Source organism: Macadamia integrifolia, chromosome 2 (genome assembly GCF_013358625.1).
Source record: "Macadamia integrifolia cultivar HAES 741 chromosome 2, SCU_Mint_v3, whole genome shotgun sequence".
NCBI lineage: Eukaryota > Viridiplantae > Streptophyta > Magnoliopsida > Proteales > Proteaceae > Macadamia > Macadamia integrifolia.
The window spans coordinates 26,824,981-26,842,090 of NC_056558.1; the positions used below are offsets into that span (position 1 = coordinate 26,824,981).

Here is a 17,110-nt window from a genome sequence, read left to right on the forward strand (position 1 = left end):
TTTTTTTTTTTTTAGTTATAATGGAATATATCATGCTATCATATCATATTATTCTACTATTCTACTATTATATAAGAGTATAAACTCATGTTTCTTGGCAAATCTTTCACTTAACTATTATATGATTCATTCTTATTTAAATGTCCTCCCTTCTTTCTTATCATTTTTCTCCTTCCTTTTTATTTTTCCTAAATTGTTTTACCCTCTCTATTTTTCATCTGTATTTTCCTAAATCTCTATTGTTTATCTTCTATTTCTATCTGTTTCCTGTCAACTCTCCCCCCTAATGTATCCACTCCTCCTCTTTCTCACTCACGTTTTCTTACTCGTCCTTAAACATCTCTCTCTCTCTCTCTCTCTCTCTCTCTCTCTCTCTCTCTCTCTCTCTCTCTCTCTCTCTCTCTTCTATTAATCACTTAATCTCCATGTTGGAACAGTATTAACAAAATTCTCCCTCTACTGCGAAAGGTAGTAATCCGACATATAGGAAATGAGACCAATACTTCATTCTGGTTCGACCAGTGGGTTCATAACAATCTTTAGAGCTCCAAAATTTCTCTACCAACAGCACCACCCACAATCCATCCACAGATACTATTAGTGAATTTATCATCAACAATACCTGGAACTTTGAGCTTTTAAATTGTGCCATTCCAGTTCATGTTGCTCATGTAGTCATTCGAATCCCATTATCCCATCATGAGGACAAATGGTGGTGTATCCTTTCAAAGGAGGGATCCCTATCAACTAAATTACCAACTAAATTTATACAGACTAGCACACTAATGAACTTCAATGAATGCTCAACTAGGTGTTGTTGCTCATCTCCATGCTCTCGATGGTGGCAATTTTTTTGAAAAATCAATATCCACCCCAAGTTTAAGCTTTTCTTTTGGAGAGCGATCAATGACGGACTACCAACAAAAGACAAATTGTCGAAATGGGCGGATATTGATCCTCAATGTAGTCTTTGTCTCGCTCAGAAGGAATCTACCTACCATACTTTGGTAGACTACGAGTTCACAAGGAAGATATGGGCATCAAGCTCATTGGGTTTCAAACCAGATCGTCTTCCATGTGATTCAATGAAAAAACTAATTTCTTTCTGTTTTAACTCGTGGAGTTATTCCAAATAAAGACTTAAGATGGTTCTTCTCAATATTCATAGTCACCAATTATTTTATTTGGAATCACAAAAATAAATCTATTTTTAGTGAGAAAAAAACCTGATTATTTGATCACCATTAAGCAAATTGAATATTGGGATGAAAATGGAATCAAGCAAGCTACCCCAATGACAGAGGTGATATCTAATCCAACTCAATATCTCAATCACACACCATTCACACCGACCACTAATCTCCTCATCACCACAAGTGTTACTGAAAAAAAAACAAATATGTCTGCATGGGCTATTGCTTTTATAGCTCAAAATCAATGTCACTTATGTTTAACAAACTATGTCTTGACTGGAAAAAGTGGTGAGACAGAGGCTCTAGGCCTTATCGAAGGAATGGCGTAGGCAAGGATGAACAACTGAATGGTGGACAAGGTGTGGAGCGATGCAGACGGAATCAGATTGCTCTTTGAAAAACAATATGATAAAACTGTTATGTTTGTAGCCAAGGACTTTAATTATGTTATGCTGTGAAATGGATAACCATAATATTTCTCCAAGTTTTTGTAATATAAAAAGTCATAGACTCTTAGGAGAACTTATAACTCTAGCCTACAAAACCCTCCGTATTAGGAAGCTCATATGCAAGAATGACATAGTTAACGAAGTAAATATTTCTTTGTAATGGTATCTTTCTCTTTTGGTTGATCAAAAAAAAAAAAATCTCCATAATTATCCCAATGCTATCCCAATGAAATAGAAAAAGAATCATATTTATAAGATATGAAATGCCATCAAAATTCTTTTTTAAATACAATACATGCTTCAAATAAATCCACCAGAAAATGAAAGGATACATTTTTTCCCTTTTTTGGTACTAGGATGCAATGATATTCTCTTTGTTCAGTTTCCTAATATATTATACAATCCATCTTTGAGATTCCCTTCCTTACCTTCTATTTAGTATATCTCTACCTCATTAATATCTTTTTTTTTTTTTCTTTGAACAAAGAACTGAAAATATTTTATTAAGCAAAGTCAAAGGATAATCTCCTCCTACAAGAGTCAAGGTTTACAAGACAAAGGGGTGGCCGAAGCCACCAAATGCAAGAAATTCCCAATTGGGTAGCTCTTTGAGCTAAACCATTGACGTCTAACGACAAGTCTCGTTTTGTCAAAAAAGGATCACACTCTGGGTATGGATGACTCATTTAGGGATTTAGAACCATCTCCAAGTACTTTTCTCTTTCACATGCAAGCTAAGTCCCCTATTAGGATCCCTAGTAAAGCCTTCATTAGGATCTCTATTAACGTTCCCTAATCAAATCTCTGTTAAGGTTTGGAACCCTGTTGTCATCCTTCAAGACTGGTCCCTGCGGATGTAAAAATGTTGGAAGTACATAAGCTTCCCTATTCACAAACTAGGAAATGAAATGAAATGAAATGAAATGAAACAAAGTAAAAACCCACTAACAAAGAAAAGATGTCATCAACTATACATCTAGAAGGCCAATCAATGGAGGCATCAAAGCCGTTTAGATAATCCACAAGAGATTGACAATCACTGAGGAAGGTAACTGCCAAAAGATTGATATAAATGGCCATCAAGGCACTGTCACAGATTGCTTCAGTCTCAATAGAAGCAGCCGAAACACTAAAGCCCACCTTATAGTTAGCTACCACAAAAGCACCTTATTGATTTTTAATCACTACTCCTCTGTAGCTCCTTCAAGAATTAGCAAACCATGCTCCATCAGTGGAAATAGTAAAACAGCTCATGAGATTATCAGAAAGAGTCATCTCCTGAACAGTAGCATGTTGGAGCACATCAACATGGTTGCTAGCTGCACAAAAATGCTCCTCTTGAATTATCAAGTGGATGACAGCTAAGGTATCGAGAAGATTAGGGTCAGCTCCTTTGAACACAACCTCATTTCTAACTTTCCATATTTACCACAGAGTGGAAAAAGTTAAATGAAAATCTAAGGAGTTGGAGATGTCCTTATATTTAACAAAGAGGAAATTTAACCATATCTTTAAAGGGAATTTTTTTTTTTTGTAATGAAAAAAGGGTGCTCCACAGTAGTGATCAGAGCCCCCAGGACAAGCCCCCATACAACAAGCAGTGCTTCCGCAGGATCAATGGGCGATAGTGGGCATGCTAAGACTCAAACCCACAACCAGCCGACTCGAGCGGTGATGAGTTAAGGGCATTTTCACCACTAGGCTACCAACCCCATTGATCCATATCTTTAAAGGTTACACTATATATGATAGCCATTGGTGTTGAAACTCAAGAAAGATGCAAACCATACCGCAATAGCAAATGGGCATTAGAACAAAGTATGGACAACAGCTGCATCTACACTAGCACACAATGTGCAAAGAGCATTAGGACCCAAGTTCCTTCTGAAGATAAGATCCTTAACAACAAGAGAAATAGAGCAGCATCTCCAAATAAGCATTTTAATTGTAGGCATCAAAGTTAAATGCCAAATAAAGCTCCAAATTGGATCTAGATACAAAGAAGAAAGTAAAAGGAGAAAACAAAGAGTGTAATAAGCAGATCTAACTGGGAAAGAAAAATCTCAAACTTGGTAAAATCCCATCCCTAACCATCCTTTTTATCAGCTATGCTTAGAGGAACTTAAGCAATAGCAACATAATCAGCAGGGAAGTTAAATTCCACTATTTAGAAGGCTTAAGAATGAGATTAGAAACTTGAGAAACAGAGCGGTAAAAATACTTGCTAAAGATACAATGTCCTGGATAAGAAGAAAGCCAACAATAACGGAAAATAAAAGTAACATGCCCATCCTCGATAGTTCTTCGAAGACCTTTAAGCAATAACTCTCTACCTTTAAGAATGCTCCTCCACCCCCAAGAACAATTATGTTCAATTCAGCCTCTAAGAAGCAATGAGGAAAGTGTTTGCCTTTTAAGGAGTCACACCCATAATATATCACTATGGCAGAGAATTCTCTACCACTACCTAGCAAGTAAAGCCAAATTATGGAAATGAACATCCCGAAAGCCAAGCCCCCCAACCTTATTACTTCTACATACATGCTCCCAATTAACCCAAGCCCTCCTACCAGAATTCCCTAATCGTTTTGTCCAAGTCCTGTCCTCTGACCACATTAAAATATCCTAACACAATCCACTCCCTGGTCACTACCCCATCACTTCCTTTAATCTCCATGATGTTATTTCTATGTTGACTGCATTTCATGGCTTTATGAAAATAAGAATTATTCTCATCCCCCAACTGCAACCATTTGATTCTGGATTTCTCATTCAAGAATTTCTCCTCCACTTTCAACTTCTCCCATAACTTCTTCTTAGCTTCTTTTTCCAGTACAACTAGACCTAGATTACCTTGTGCTATAGATAACTGTAACTGCACTTGATGTAATTCAGAAGTAGCTCCCTTTACACTCAAGAATACATCCCCCAATCTGTCTTTCATTCCAACCTTTCAGCTCATTCTTCACATTTTTAAGTTTGGCAGCAAACTTCAGAAGAGGATTCAAACTTTCATTAATATGTACACTCCACCCCCTTTCCACCACTTTCTCATATTCGTCATTATCAATCCATGCTTCAAAAAACTTGAATGGTTTAGGGCCAAAATTCCTTTCTTCCAACACTTTCAAACAAATAGGGCTATGATCAGACACCCCAGGACACAAGAAATTTGCCTCAGAGCATCTGAATTCATTAACCCAAGTACTATTTACAAGCACCCTATCCAACTTACAACAAATCCTTTCACTTCCTCCCTTGTTATTACTCCACTTCACCCCCTTCCATTTTAAGTCTAGTAAATCTGCATTAAAGAGACATTGATTAAATTCATCAACTACCCCTTGCCGAATTCCATCCCCTCCATGCTTCTCATCCTGTCCTCTGACCACATTAAAATCTCCTAACACAACCCACATCCTGGTCATACTCCTAGAGATAGAGGTAATGTCACTCCATAATTCTCTCCTTTCCTCCATAAAATTTGAGGCATAGATGGCCGTGCAAAAGTACTCCATCCCTGTGCCTAAAATACTCACTCTCATATGTATCATCTGACTACTTTTTCTCAACTCTTCCACTCTCACCTTGCTGGACTCCCATCCTACCCATATCCGAGTAGTACCACCCCTAGAACCATTATGTAATGAGCTCCAACCTTGCTTCAATCCAGAAAAAATCGAAATAACATTCTCCTCCCTGACTTTGGTTTTTACCAAAATTCCCATTACTGCCTTAGTCTCAGCCAATATATTTTTCACCATTCTCTGTTTTTCAGGGGCATTTAGACCCCTAATATTCCAACAAACTGTATTCATTTCACCTATTTCTTAGACCACTCCTCCTCACTTTCCTATTTCCCCTTCCATCACTACTTTGCCCCACCTGCAATTTCTTACTAATATTTCCAACTCGTTGAGGTAACAAGGAAACCAGATTTGCTTTTGGCAAATCCTTACCCTTCTTCTTCCTTATATCAACCTTATCAAGCAGTAAAGAAGACGAATCTATGCAATCAATACCAAAAGAATCGGACAGAAGGGACTCCATACCTAGTGAGTCACAATTCTCCTCCAAAGAATCCATAGCTGCCTTATTTTGTTTCACAAGATTCTCCTTCATGCTGCCCTCCACCATTAATGCATCCTCTGAGCCATCTTTTACAACAACAGCCAGCCCATCACTCACCAATGGCATTGGACCATTCCCCTTAACCTGGAACAAATCATCTCTTCCCATCGGGCATGCTCAGGCACCACCTCCCCACTCGGTCTCTCTCCCGCAATTCCCATTCCAGTCGAACAAGCAGAGTCCTCCCGAGCACAAGCATTCTCAATACCCAGCCAACTGTCAGACGCCGAGGCCACCTCATTATTTAGACAACACTCTCCAACTCCCCTCGTAGGCAAACCTTCATGCAATAACCGATTCTTTGAACCACCCTTCATCGTAGCCCTTGATCTTCCATCTTGACACATCAGCCCTAAATCCTCTCCATGCACTTCAGCTAACAAATCCTTAGCCGCAATCCTTATCCTTTCTCCCATATGAGAAACCACACTCCATTTCAGACCAACCCCGAGCCTCTCCATATTCCTCGGATAGCGATCTCCAACTTCCCCGGTAAACAAAACTTCTTGCGCTAAACGATTCTTCAAACCATCCTCCATCTCAGCCCTTGATCTTCCATCTTGACACCTCAGCCCTAAATTCTCTCCATGCAATTCAGCTAACAAATCATCAGCCGCCACCCTATTTCCCATATGAGAGTCCACTAAATTAGCAATCTCCTCATCCGTGTCCAACACACCATCCTCCTCAATACCCGCCATACCTAATCCAATAGGATTGGGTTCATCCAAAACAGCCAGAATATTCGTACACAGCTGCACCCCCTCCTCCTCCATCAAACCATCACTCGCCCTAAGCTCCATTCCCCTCTCCGATATCTCACCTATATCCTTCGGAATATTCTCCTCAGAGTCTTCCAAAACAGTAAAAGTATTACGACAACAAAGAGGCAAAGAATAGAATTCAATCTTCTCCAAAGACATTCCTGGATCCCACCTACGCATGAATTCAATCTTCCTTGGACAAACCAAGGGCCCCCCTCCAAGACCTTAATCATATCTTCAACAAGGCTAAAACGGAAAATGAAAAAACCACTCTCCAACAAATTAACCTCAACACTACGCACAATTCTCCAAACTTTTAATAAAATTTGCTTAGTGAACAGAAAAGAAGGTCTCTTACCAATAACAAAACCGACGAGTGTAGTTCTCCATTTCTCAACCTCCTTCTCCACCATGGCAATAGGACAGTGTGCCATCTTCTTCCCCTCCAAAATTACAGGTTTGAAAAACTTCAACTGCATACCATCCGCTCCACTCTTGGCACCCTTTTTGAATAGGTGATCAACCCAAGAACTCCCTTTAACACTGAGAGTCTTCGAACAATCTCCATTATTCGACTTCAATTCATTAGCCCCATCCATATGTTCCATCATCAAGTCGATCAGCCATTCCAACTGTACTTCCATTGCCCTTTCCAAGACTTCCATCAGCAGCATTGTTCATACTTCCTTAACCTTACACCTCTCCACTGTTGCATTCTCCGTCGGAGAAGTATTGCTTTAAAGCTGTAGGTAGTAAAGGATCAGCCAAGGGAATATTATAATTGGGAATCAGCGTAAAAAACATTGTTCTGGCATTCAGAGTGGTATGAATGTTACTAATGACAGCATGCTCATATTACTCAAACTTGGTGTCCAGTAAGTCTGTATGAGAGACAACAGGAAGACCCTTTTTGCCATAAAAAGTGAGAGAAAGTCTAATAGCACAAAGATGAAGGTGGGTATAACCTTAAGCAACCCATTGGCGAATAAGTTATGGGGAAATTTCAATAGCATAATATTGCTCTTTGCCAGAAGCAATAATATTGAATTGAGAAAACTTGGAGGATTGAAAATATTCTTTGAGAGCAGGGGTCTTTTGGGGAGATAAGATAGACCGAAAGGTGCGAGAAGATGATGCTTTAGGGAAGACTGTATAGGGATTTAACAGGCGAAAGTTTGTGGGATGAATTTTCTCTTTGTTTGGAACATAATTGATCTTATAAAGGTAGTCTATTTTAGTGGCAAAAGTGGAATTTAAGGTGATTGGAGATGGAATATCAGTGGAACTAGTATTCATAGTGAATGAAGGTTTTGATACTTATAGATCGTCTTAGCAAAATATTCATAGTGAATGAAGGTTTTGATACTTTCTAATCATAAGGAAGGATTATATCAGACGAGATCAAAGTTGGTCCTTAAATTACACATAGGTAAAGCACCGCTTCTCATCGTTAGATCATCCCAAGCAAAATAAGGCGATCTCATAATCTAGCCTTTAAGGGCTCAAGGGAACTTTTTCTGAAAAAGAAGAATAGTGCGTATATCCATGAGTAGAAGAAGGACCAGGCTTAGACCTCGGCTGAAACAGGCCTCACCTCATAAAAGAGAAAGAGCAAAAGGAAGAAACTTAAAAATTCATGGCTCTGATACCAAAACACAAGTAAACTTGTTATTGACACTGATCCATAAACATTACAAGGGGCTAAATTTATAGACTGAGCCCAAACTTAACAACACTACAAGTTCGCAAGAACTTAACAGACTTATAATTCTGAAAAGTACTTATAATAATTCATGAACTTCAACATACTACGATCCCATAGTAAAACCAAGACATAAAAGAAGGCACTTATAAAGGCAACACACATAATAGAGCATTTTAATCATTCTCACTTTAATTAGTCTCTAGACCACTATTACTATCCCACTAGCTGTCCTAGAGAAAATCATGTTCAAGTAGAAAATCGTGGTGCATGTCCATAAGATACGTGATGTCTGGGTCTTGTAGCATATGATTCTGGTCCCATATAGTGAGTAGGCCAAGTAGACATGATAGGAATGGTGGATGGGTCCACATTATTGGTCTCACACATCATTAGTTGAAAATTGATCCATTCATCTGGATGAGATGCTCGTGTAACATAGAGATCATAATGAGCTAAGCCGATTATGGAAAAGGTAGGGGAGAAGTTAGGTAATGGTTATCAGAGAAGGGAGGATCAATGAAAGCTGGGTGAAGGTGGTCTGGTTCACGATGGAAAATGATCGTGACAGAATCTTCATTAATTGTTAAGAGGAATTGTAACCAGGATTGAATGGGTTGAAATTCTCGGAGAAGTTTTGCAAAGTAACGCTACTGGATTGGAAAAGTAGGGTGGTCATGGAGGCAACGAGTGAGATAGCAATATGGTGAGATATGAAAAGGTTCTAGAAGAAAACATTGTACTCTTTCGAGAACCCATAGAATTGGTCAATGGCGAAGAGAGTGAGATAAGGATAAGAGGGATGGCATTTCATCCATGGGTATATGATTCCATATTAGTATAGGAGAATTGGGGGTGTGTCTTGGTATGTGGGATCACAATGACCAATGATGGTGCATATATAAATATTACTGAAGACTTCAAGGGGAAGATTGGGTAGGTATTCTGAGGGATCTGCTTCTGAGTCATCATCAGGTGGTGGTGGATTGGAAGATAAGGCTCCTAGAGTATCAAAGGTAAAACATAAAGGGAGGATGGAGTGGGTGTTATGGGTAAGCTTGAGGTGTTTGGTGAGGAAATCGGCTAGCACACTATCTTTTCCTTGAAGATGTTTGACGGTGAAAGAACATTTAGAGAACCAATTGGCCCATTGCAAAGGTTGATTATCTGGGAGAGTCTTCTGTTTGAATTGTAGCATCTTAGGGAATACTGACACATCCATTTCAATCTGGAAGGTGTGGCCTTTCATATGGAATTGGAATTTTTTGATTCCTCTTTTGACTGCCAAAATCTCCTTAAATGTAGAATGGTAATGTTGTTCAGAAGGTTTAAAAGGGCCACTCTTGTATGTGCAAATCCTTCTTTTACCATCATTTCCTTCAAGTAAAACTGCTATCCATGAAGTGTCACTCGCATCTGTCTGAAGAATTCTTTTGCTGGAGGATGGGATCTGGAGAGGTGGAAGAGACTGGGCAATTTTCTTCAGTTGCTGAACTACAGTAGTATGTTGAGCAGGCCATGGAGGAGCATTCTTTTTGAACAATCCATATAGGACCACTGTAAGCTTAGCCTTCTTTGGGATGAACTCAAACATGTAATTAACAAGGCCAAGAAACTTATGGAGTCAGGAAATTGCCATTAGTCCATCGAGGAAGTCTAAATGCTACTACAAAGAATAAGAACCATTAGTGATGGTAACACCCAAAAATTCAACTGTAGAGACAGCCATTTGCATTTTTGTGGGGGAGAGTATGACACTGAACTGCTTGGTAATTGTGTAAAAGCTTTGGAGGAGCTAACAATGTTCTTCAGTCAATTTGGAGAAAAGCAATATATCATCAATATAGATTAGAGCATTCTCTTGAATGGGAGCATAAAGCTTCATCATGGCCTTTTGGAAGAGGGAAGGGACAGTCTTCAAGCCAAATGGGATGACAGTCCACTAGAAATGATATCCTGGAATGCAAAAATCTGTCTTGGGTCGATCTTCTAGGGAGATTGCCACCTACCAAAATCTGGCTTTTAAATCAAACGTACTGAAGATGGTGGCATCAGCAAGTTGAGCCAAGAGTGTAGGTCGAGTTAGTGATGGGAACTTGTCATCAACTAGGAAAGCATTGAGTGGCTAATAATTGATGACCAATCTCATTTTTCCTCAAGCTGTTTGGCACGCTTATTGACATAAAAAGCTTCATATGACCACTGAGAAGAGGTTCGTTCAATGATTCATTGATCTTGTAAGCGCTGCACTTCTTGTCATTCAAGGGACAGATGTTCAAGATTCATTCCAGTATGACTAGCTCTGGTGGGATTGGAATCCTCGTTCTTCTTAAATGGCAATTTGATGAAGAACTCAGTATTATGCCACAATGGAGATGAACAATTGCCAAGAAATTCTGAATGAGACTCTACACAACAATCTTTGAGCAATTGTTGATGGAGATCTTTTAGAGGAATGGCAGAGAACAGTCTTGGAACTGTGGTCCATGGAAGAAATTGCTTCTTGAAAGTGAGACCATTTGTACTCTACCGGAGGGAGGGAAGTTGGCTGAGCATATCAAACCCAATCAAAAATATTTTCCAGGCAGAGTGGATCCTAACACCCTGTGGTGAACTACTATTATAGGGAAGAGTTTGATTTTGACTGGTTTTTTAGACACAAGATCGACAGTGAAGGTTTGGCCATTAGCAACAAGAAACTGTTGTTTGCAAGGTTTCCAACAGTGGGAAGGAAGGATATGTAGAGCCATAATAGCGAGGACTACTCCAATATCAAAATAAGCAATAACCCTGACAGGTCGATCCCAACTGGTTGGTTGAACATATACTGGGGCCAAGGGCAAAATATAAGGGGGAGTGGTGGGAGATTGTAGGGAAACGAGAGATGGAAAAGTCTCTAACTAGTATAATGGCTCAATATCTTCTGGCTCAGTTGTCTCATCAGTTGAAACCACTTCTTCAGGGAAGTCAATGACAAAAAGAGAGTCAAGGGCTCATCATCATCAAGACTGAAGAGTGATTCAATATCGACATCCTCGAATATTTCTTGTTCCTCTGAAAATTGAAGAGAAAACTGATGAAGCATGTTAACCACCTTAGACTTCTTTTTCAGAAATGTTGTTGAGGGTAGGCCTTAGCAAAATGTCCCTTTTGTCCACAAATATAACAACGATCAAAAGTCTTGCCACGAAACTTCTTTTGTCAAAGAAATTTCCACCGTTTCTGGGGACGATGAAATCTAGAATTAATGTTGTGTCTCTTAGAGGGTTAGGAAACCGGTGGGATGGAGAGTAGTGGCCTTTCTTTCTGGGAGAACAAGTGCAATATTTATCTTTAAACTTGATCTTGAGATGTGAACAGGAGTCAGTTTATGCGTAGTCTTCTTCCATTTCTTCCAAAGGTCTTGTCGATGACAAAGTTTGGCAAGAGCACTTAAAATCTCTTGGTAAATTCTTACAATAGAAGCAGTGGCAAGAATGAATCCTTAGGCTTCAAGATCTTGTGTAGCATCAGTACTAAGGGGCTCAAGAAAGGAATATATAACAACCTGCTTCAGATTTGGATCATCCATTCCGCCAAGGGAAAAGAATTTTTTAAGCATCCGAGTGTAATGATAGCCAAGATCTTTCTTGTCAAAAGAGTAGCATTTTGATTTTGAGAATGTCTTCCCGATCCTTGGTCTTTTTGTGCTGGAAATTGCCGAGAAATTCATTGTATAAAGAAGAGATGAATGGATCTACTTCCATCTGAGCCCATTGAAGTTGCCGATAAGGTCCAAGTCCTAGATACCATTCTCGAAGAGTTCCAGTGTTTTGCATAAGGAATTTGGCTATAGCAACTAGGTCATTTGGTCATTCTTGTATTTTGTCACTAGTAAGCCACGCATGAAACTCTTGGAACCTTAAAGACCATTTGGAATAGGGAATATCATCCAAAGTGAAGAAATGTTTAGGCTCTTGATTAGAGAACGACTGGAAAGCAGGGGAAGTCTGAGGAGAGGGTGTTGTGTGGACTTCCTCATCATCTGTGATGATAAGCTCAGTTTGAGGACCACGGTTTGATTCCTGCGTAGAAAATACTGAAATGATGTAAGGATTATTGGAGTCTGAAGAAAAAGAAGAATCCCCTTGATGTGCAAAAGAGGCCAAAAAGGGATATTATGGGGACTGGACAGTGAGGGCTTAGAGGAAGTTGGTAAGGGTATTTGGGTTCTGTGGTGGCTCAATTATACTACATCCATGTGGCCTGATTGATTGCGTTGGTGGTGTGGTTGTTGCAGGTGGTGGTAAAGTGTTGGCTGATGGTATTGGTGTGGCTGTGGTTGGTGGTGGTGCTGAACTTGGAAGACCTAGAGAGACACATTTTATTTTTAATTTTTTGGAGACATTTGCCTTTGCTGTTGTGCCAGGGCTTTGAGCATGTCTATTTGGAAGGAATGGTTAGGGGGTTCTTGTGAATAGTATGGAGCAATTGGGTAAGGAGGGTTTTGGGTAGCCATTGGTCTTAAGGAGTTTGTGAAGTCTTGAAGAAGCTCAAACACTACCATGGGAGAATATTTAGGAATCAAAGGCTTGTTAAATGGAGGCACCAGGGAGATCTTTGGAGCATACGTGGGTGATGGCTGGGACCAGGATGCTGGTTTGGATGATGTTTGGATTGTTCCAGGAGAGGCCCATAAGTAGTAGAAGAGAAGAGGACCAACAGTGCAGCACAACCATGGGACTACAAATGTGGGATGGGGGGTTTTGAACCCGAGACGATGGCTCCACTACAATGTGTTCGTTCAAGAATTTATATACCCACATAATGTTTCTCATGCATGCATTTTTCTTTTTTTCATTTTAGGCCATGTTTGTTTTTTTGTGCTAACAATGGGTATCCAGGCATTTGGCCTGACTAGTCCCGCTAGCCCATATTGACCCCACAACCACATAGATAGGGTCATCTTAAGGTTGAATGAGAACCATTCGACTTTCATCAATAGTAGTGAAAAATGCTAAACACCCCACGTGAGTGGCCCCAAGGAGGTAAAAGGAGTCAAACTCAGAACAACATGCTTCCTGAGGTGAATTCTCTTGCTAACTCAGCTACCCCTTAGGCTATGTTTGGAATCCAAGAAAAGAAAAAGAAATAGTACAAAAGGCAAAGACAAAAATCGTAGTTACACAATGATTTTTCTGTGTCTATCTCTCTCTCCTCAAATTTAAATTTTTTTCTTTTCTTTTCTTTCTTGGTATCCAGACATAGCAGTGAAATGTGGTTGGAGGATTTGAAGAACGGATATAATCTCAAGATCTTAAAGCAAATAGCACCTTTCAAATGATTAGCAATTTTGATAACAAATCAGTAACTATAGCTTCTAATTCATGTGGTCAGATGGCTATGTATTATCATAAAAAGTCTTGCATTTTGAGGACTTTCGTACTTTCAAGTCCGTAGAATGAATTGAATCACATTCTGCATGTGTATATGTTAATTACCAAAAGCATTTTTATACAAATGACACTTATGTTATCGAAGAATTTTCCAAGGTAGTAATACCAGAACAATCTGCCAGTGGCAATCTAGAAGGAGAATATAAGTAAGGCTTTGGAGAGATCTGCAATGAAGTAATGCTTCCCTCTAACATTTCAACAACTTTACTCACCGAACGCCGATGTGAAGGATCAATTTGGATGCACCATAGCCCTACCAAAGTCATTTTCCTAACAATTTCTTCTTCTGCTTTAGTGGTGATCCCTTCTAGTTCTAGCTCTTGATCTTGTTGGAAATTCTTATAGATCCAATGTGGGAAATATATTTCACTTGTATGATCCACTGACACTTTCACATTCTTTCTTCCTCCAACCATTTCCAAAACCATAATCCTGTAACTATAGACATCAGACTTGTGGGTGACTCCTCCAAAATTTCGAGAAAACACTTATAGAGCAATATACCCTACAGCCCCTCTTATACCCATCATTGATATAATACTCACTTTTTTTGTGCATAGTTTAGCAAGCCCAAAATCAAAGACCTTGGGGCAGAAGTCTTGGTCTAGTAGAATGTTATGTGGTTTTATGTCAAAATGTAAAAAACGTGTATTGCAGCCATGATGTAAGTACTCTATAATCCCCGACCAATTCCCTTAGCTATATTGAATAATGTCTCCCACCCAAGGCAAGGGTTTGTTGTTGATGATTCTTTTTCATATATGAACTTATCGAGAGATCCATTGGGCATGAATTCATATACAAGAGCTCTTCTGATCCCCTCAAAACAATAACCAAGAAGAGCGACAATATTAACATGGGAAGTCCTACTAATGCTTGCAACTTCATTGATGAATTCCTCTCCATTTCCTTTGGAGTCATTGAGGATCTTCACTACCACCAAACGACCATCAAGTAATTTTCCTTTGAACACATCACCATATCCTCCTCCACCTAGTTTATCTTTGAAGGAGTTAGTCATTTTCTTGATATCTGAATAAGTGTATCATTTCTACAAAAATGATCCATTGTTCTTCAAAAGAGACTCTATGTCAATGTCTTTGTTTTTATTAACAAATGAAGATTTTCCTCTCAACCAACAATATAAGACTATCACAGTCACCACAATCCCAATTCCAGTGGCTGAAGCAATTGTTGTAAGCAAAGGAAGAGGTCAATTGAAAATCATAGAGGAACAAAGCATGGGTCAGATGGATACACAACCAAGAATTGAGTTACCTATTGCAAACTTCAATCTCCAATCCATATTGCTCCCATTCCTTGCCACTTCATATTCAGTGCTACATGTATTGACAAGGATCTTAAGTATGGTTTCATTGGTGTATCCAGCATAGGCACATGTAGTGCAAGGTGACATGGTACAACTTCAAAGGTTTAAACCACCTTGACATTGCATTGAAGGGCACCAAGAGGATTTAGACCTTTGGAATGGCTCACAATGTAATCTATTCATAATAAAAAAAAAAAAAAAAATGAAGCAAATAGAATTAGAAGCTCTTCAAATAGTAAGGTCAAATTAAGATTGATGGCCAAGGATAAAGTAATACTTACGTCCAATTTTTTGATGACTCGCAAGTGCATTGGATGCAATTATTAGCAATTAAGACCGTAGTTCCATTGGGAACAAGCAAAGGGTAGTCAAGTGAGTCATTGCCAACCATGGATTTACAAGTTGTTGATAATAAATCATTCCAAATCAAATTCCTTATGGTGAGAAAATTTAATGATCATGTCATAATTTAGAATGGACTTTTGGCATGTATGGGGATGGATGTTCACTAATATGTTTGGTTCGATGAAACCCAAGTGAGAGTGATCTTCTAATGTGTATTATGAGCTTCAGTTAATTACCTTAAAGCGCAAAAACTAAAGTGGGTATAATTACAACTGGGCCTTATTATGGGGAGATTCCCAATTGTATTATATTTTAGGGTTAGTCACTACTTTTCGTCAATACAAAGGTTGCTATATTTATTAGTTGCAATTATTCACAATTTAAATAGAGAGAGGAGTGGATAAGACTGTCAAGGAGAAAAGACAGTGCTCGTGGAGTTCTTCAACAAGAGATATGCATTTGGATATGGTTCCAATAAAATCTCTAGTATTTTATATTTTTTATATATTTTGATCCATCGTATTGATTTTATCAGACTATCCCACCCAAAATAATTTGCAGCATTAGATATTTTTTTTTTATATGTATGAATTCATTTAAAATAAAATAAATAATCTTTCTATGTTGACAGATTCGCAACATCATATTTAAGACTCTTTAACAAAAATGTTCAGAGTTTGATTCCATGATATTTTGTGAATTAAGCAAAGTTTTATACGTACGTGATTGATTTTCATTTTATTTCTTTGAGGATATAGTTGTCATCGTAGATATTTGGGGGTAACTACTAAGATATTTTCTTGGAGCATGCAACAATATGGTCTCCGTGTATAATATTCTCCCACTTGACCTATATTACCACATGGCAAGAAAATCTATTAGGTTGCAACCATGATATAAAACTTGATGTATGACCATACTAAACATCAAGGTTCAATGCTTATAGGTTACTTTGCATTCATTAAGAAAATCATAACTCATGAATTATGTCAAATACTCTCTTCCATGTATTACAATAACCAATCATTTCAAATGAAACCTTTAGTTGTAAATTTCAACTTTATTTAATCAAATCCAAGGTCAATTCTATGGACAATTTTAGTGCCTTTTCATTACAAATTTTATACATGCACAAGTCGACTAGATGGCCATGGAACTTATTTCATTCTCTCTTGACAATATTGTCTTTGTTTGCTAAACTAGATGTAATTATTACTCTCTATTTTTTTTTTTTTTTTTTAATAATTTGTAAAGATAGGTATTCGATTTATGTGGCTTGTAGATTAGATTATAAGCTACCTAGAGAAGGTAGATATCTCAAATTGTTGAACACGATATAAATAACGGGAGGAGGTTAGGTATACCATGGATTTTTCTAGAACTAGCAGTTCAATCAATGAGAAAACTGGGATGGAAGAGGCATAGAGGACTTTTCCATGGGGAGGAGAGATATAAATATAGATCTGAATATACTGGCAGCATACCCAACCTCGTAACTAAAAATATCTATTTTAATTGGCTAGTATTTTCATTCTTTTTTGTCCAAATATAAATAAATAAAAAGAGAAGAAAAAGGTGGGAAGAATGCCAACCTCTTAGAGGAACATCGAATAGTTGGTCGGCCTGAAGTTGATTTCGGTTGTCTAACCCATTGAGTTTCAACAAGGCAGCTTGTGTGGTTCCATACTGCATAGCAATCTACCCCACCGAGCTTGCCTTAGATACTACGTGTCCATAATAGATGACTTGATAGCCATCCAT

General features: G+C 38.5%; 1 protein-coding gene across 1 annotated transcript; it reads right to left on the reverse strand.

The window, feature by feature from the left end:
• Window positions 1-13,745: 13,745 nt before the first annotated feature.
• LOC122064694 (PR5-like receptor kinase) lies at window positions 13,746-14,719 on the reverse strand (the record flags this gene model as incomplete). The annotated part of the gene is made up of 2 exons (XM_042628460.1): window positions 13,746-14,112; window positions 14,442-14,719. Coding segments are annotated over 2 exons (645 nt in total), but the record flags the coding sequence as incomplete, so codon positions are not given.
• Window positions 14,720-17,110: the final 2,391 nt, after the last annotated feature.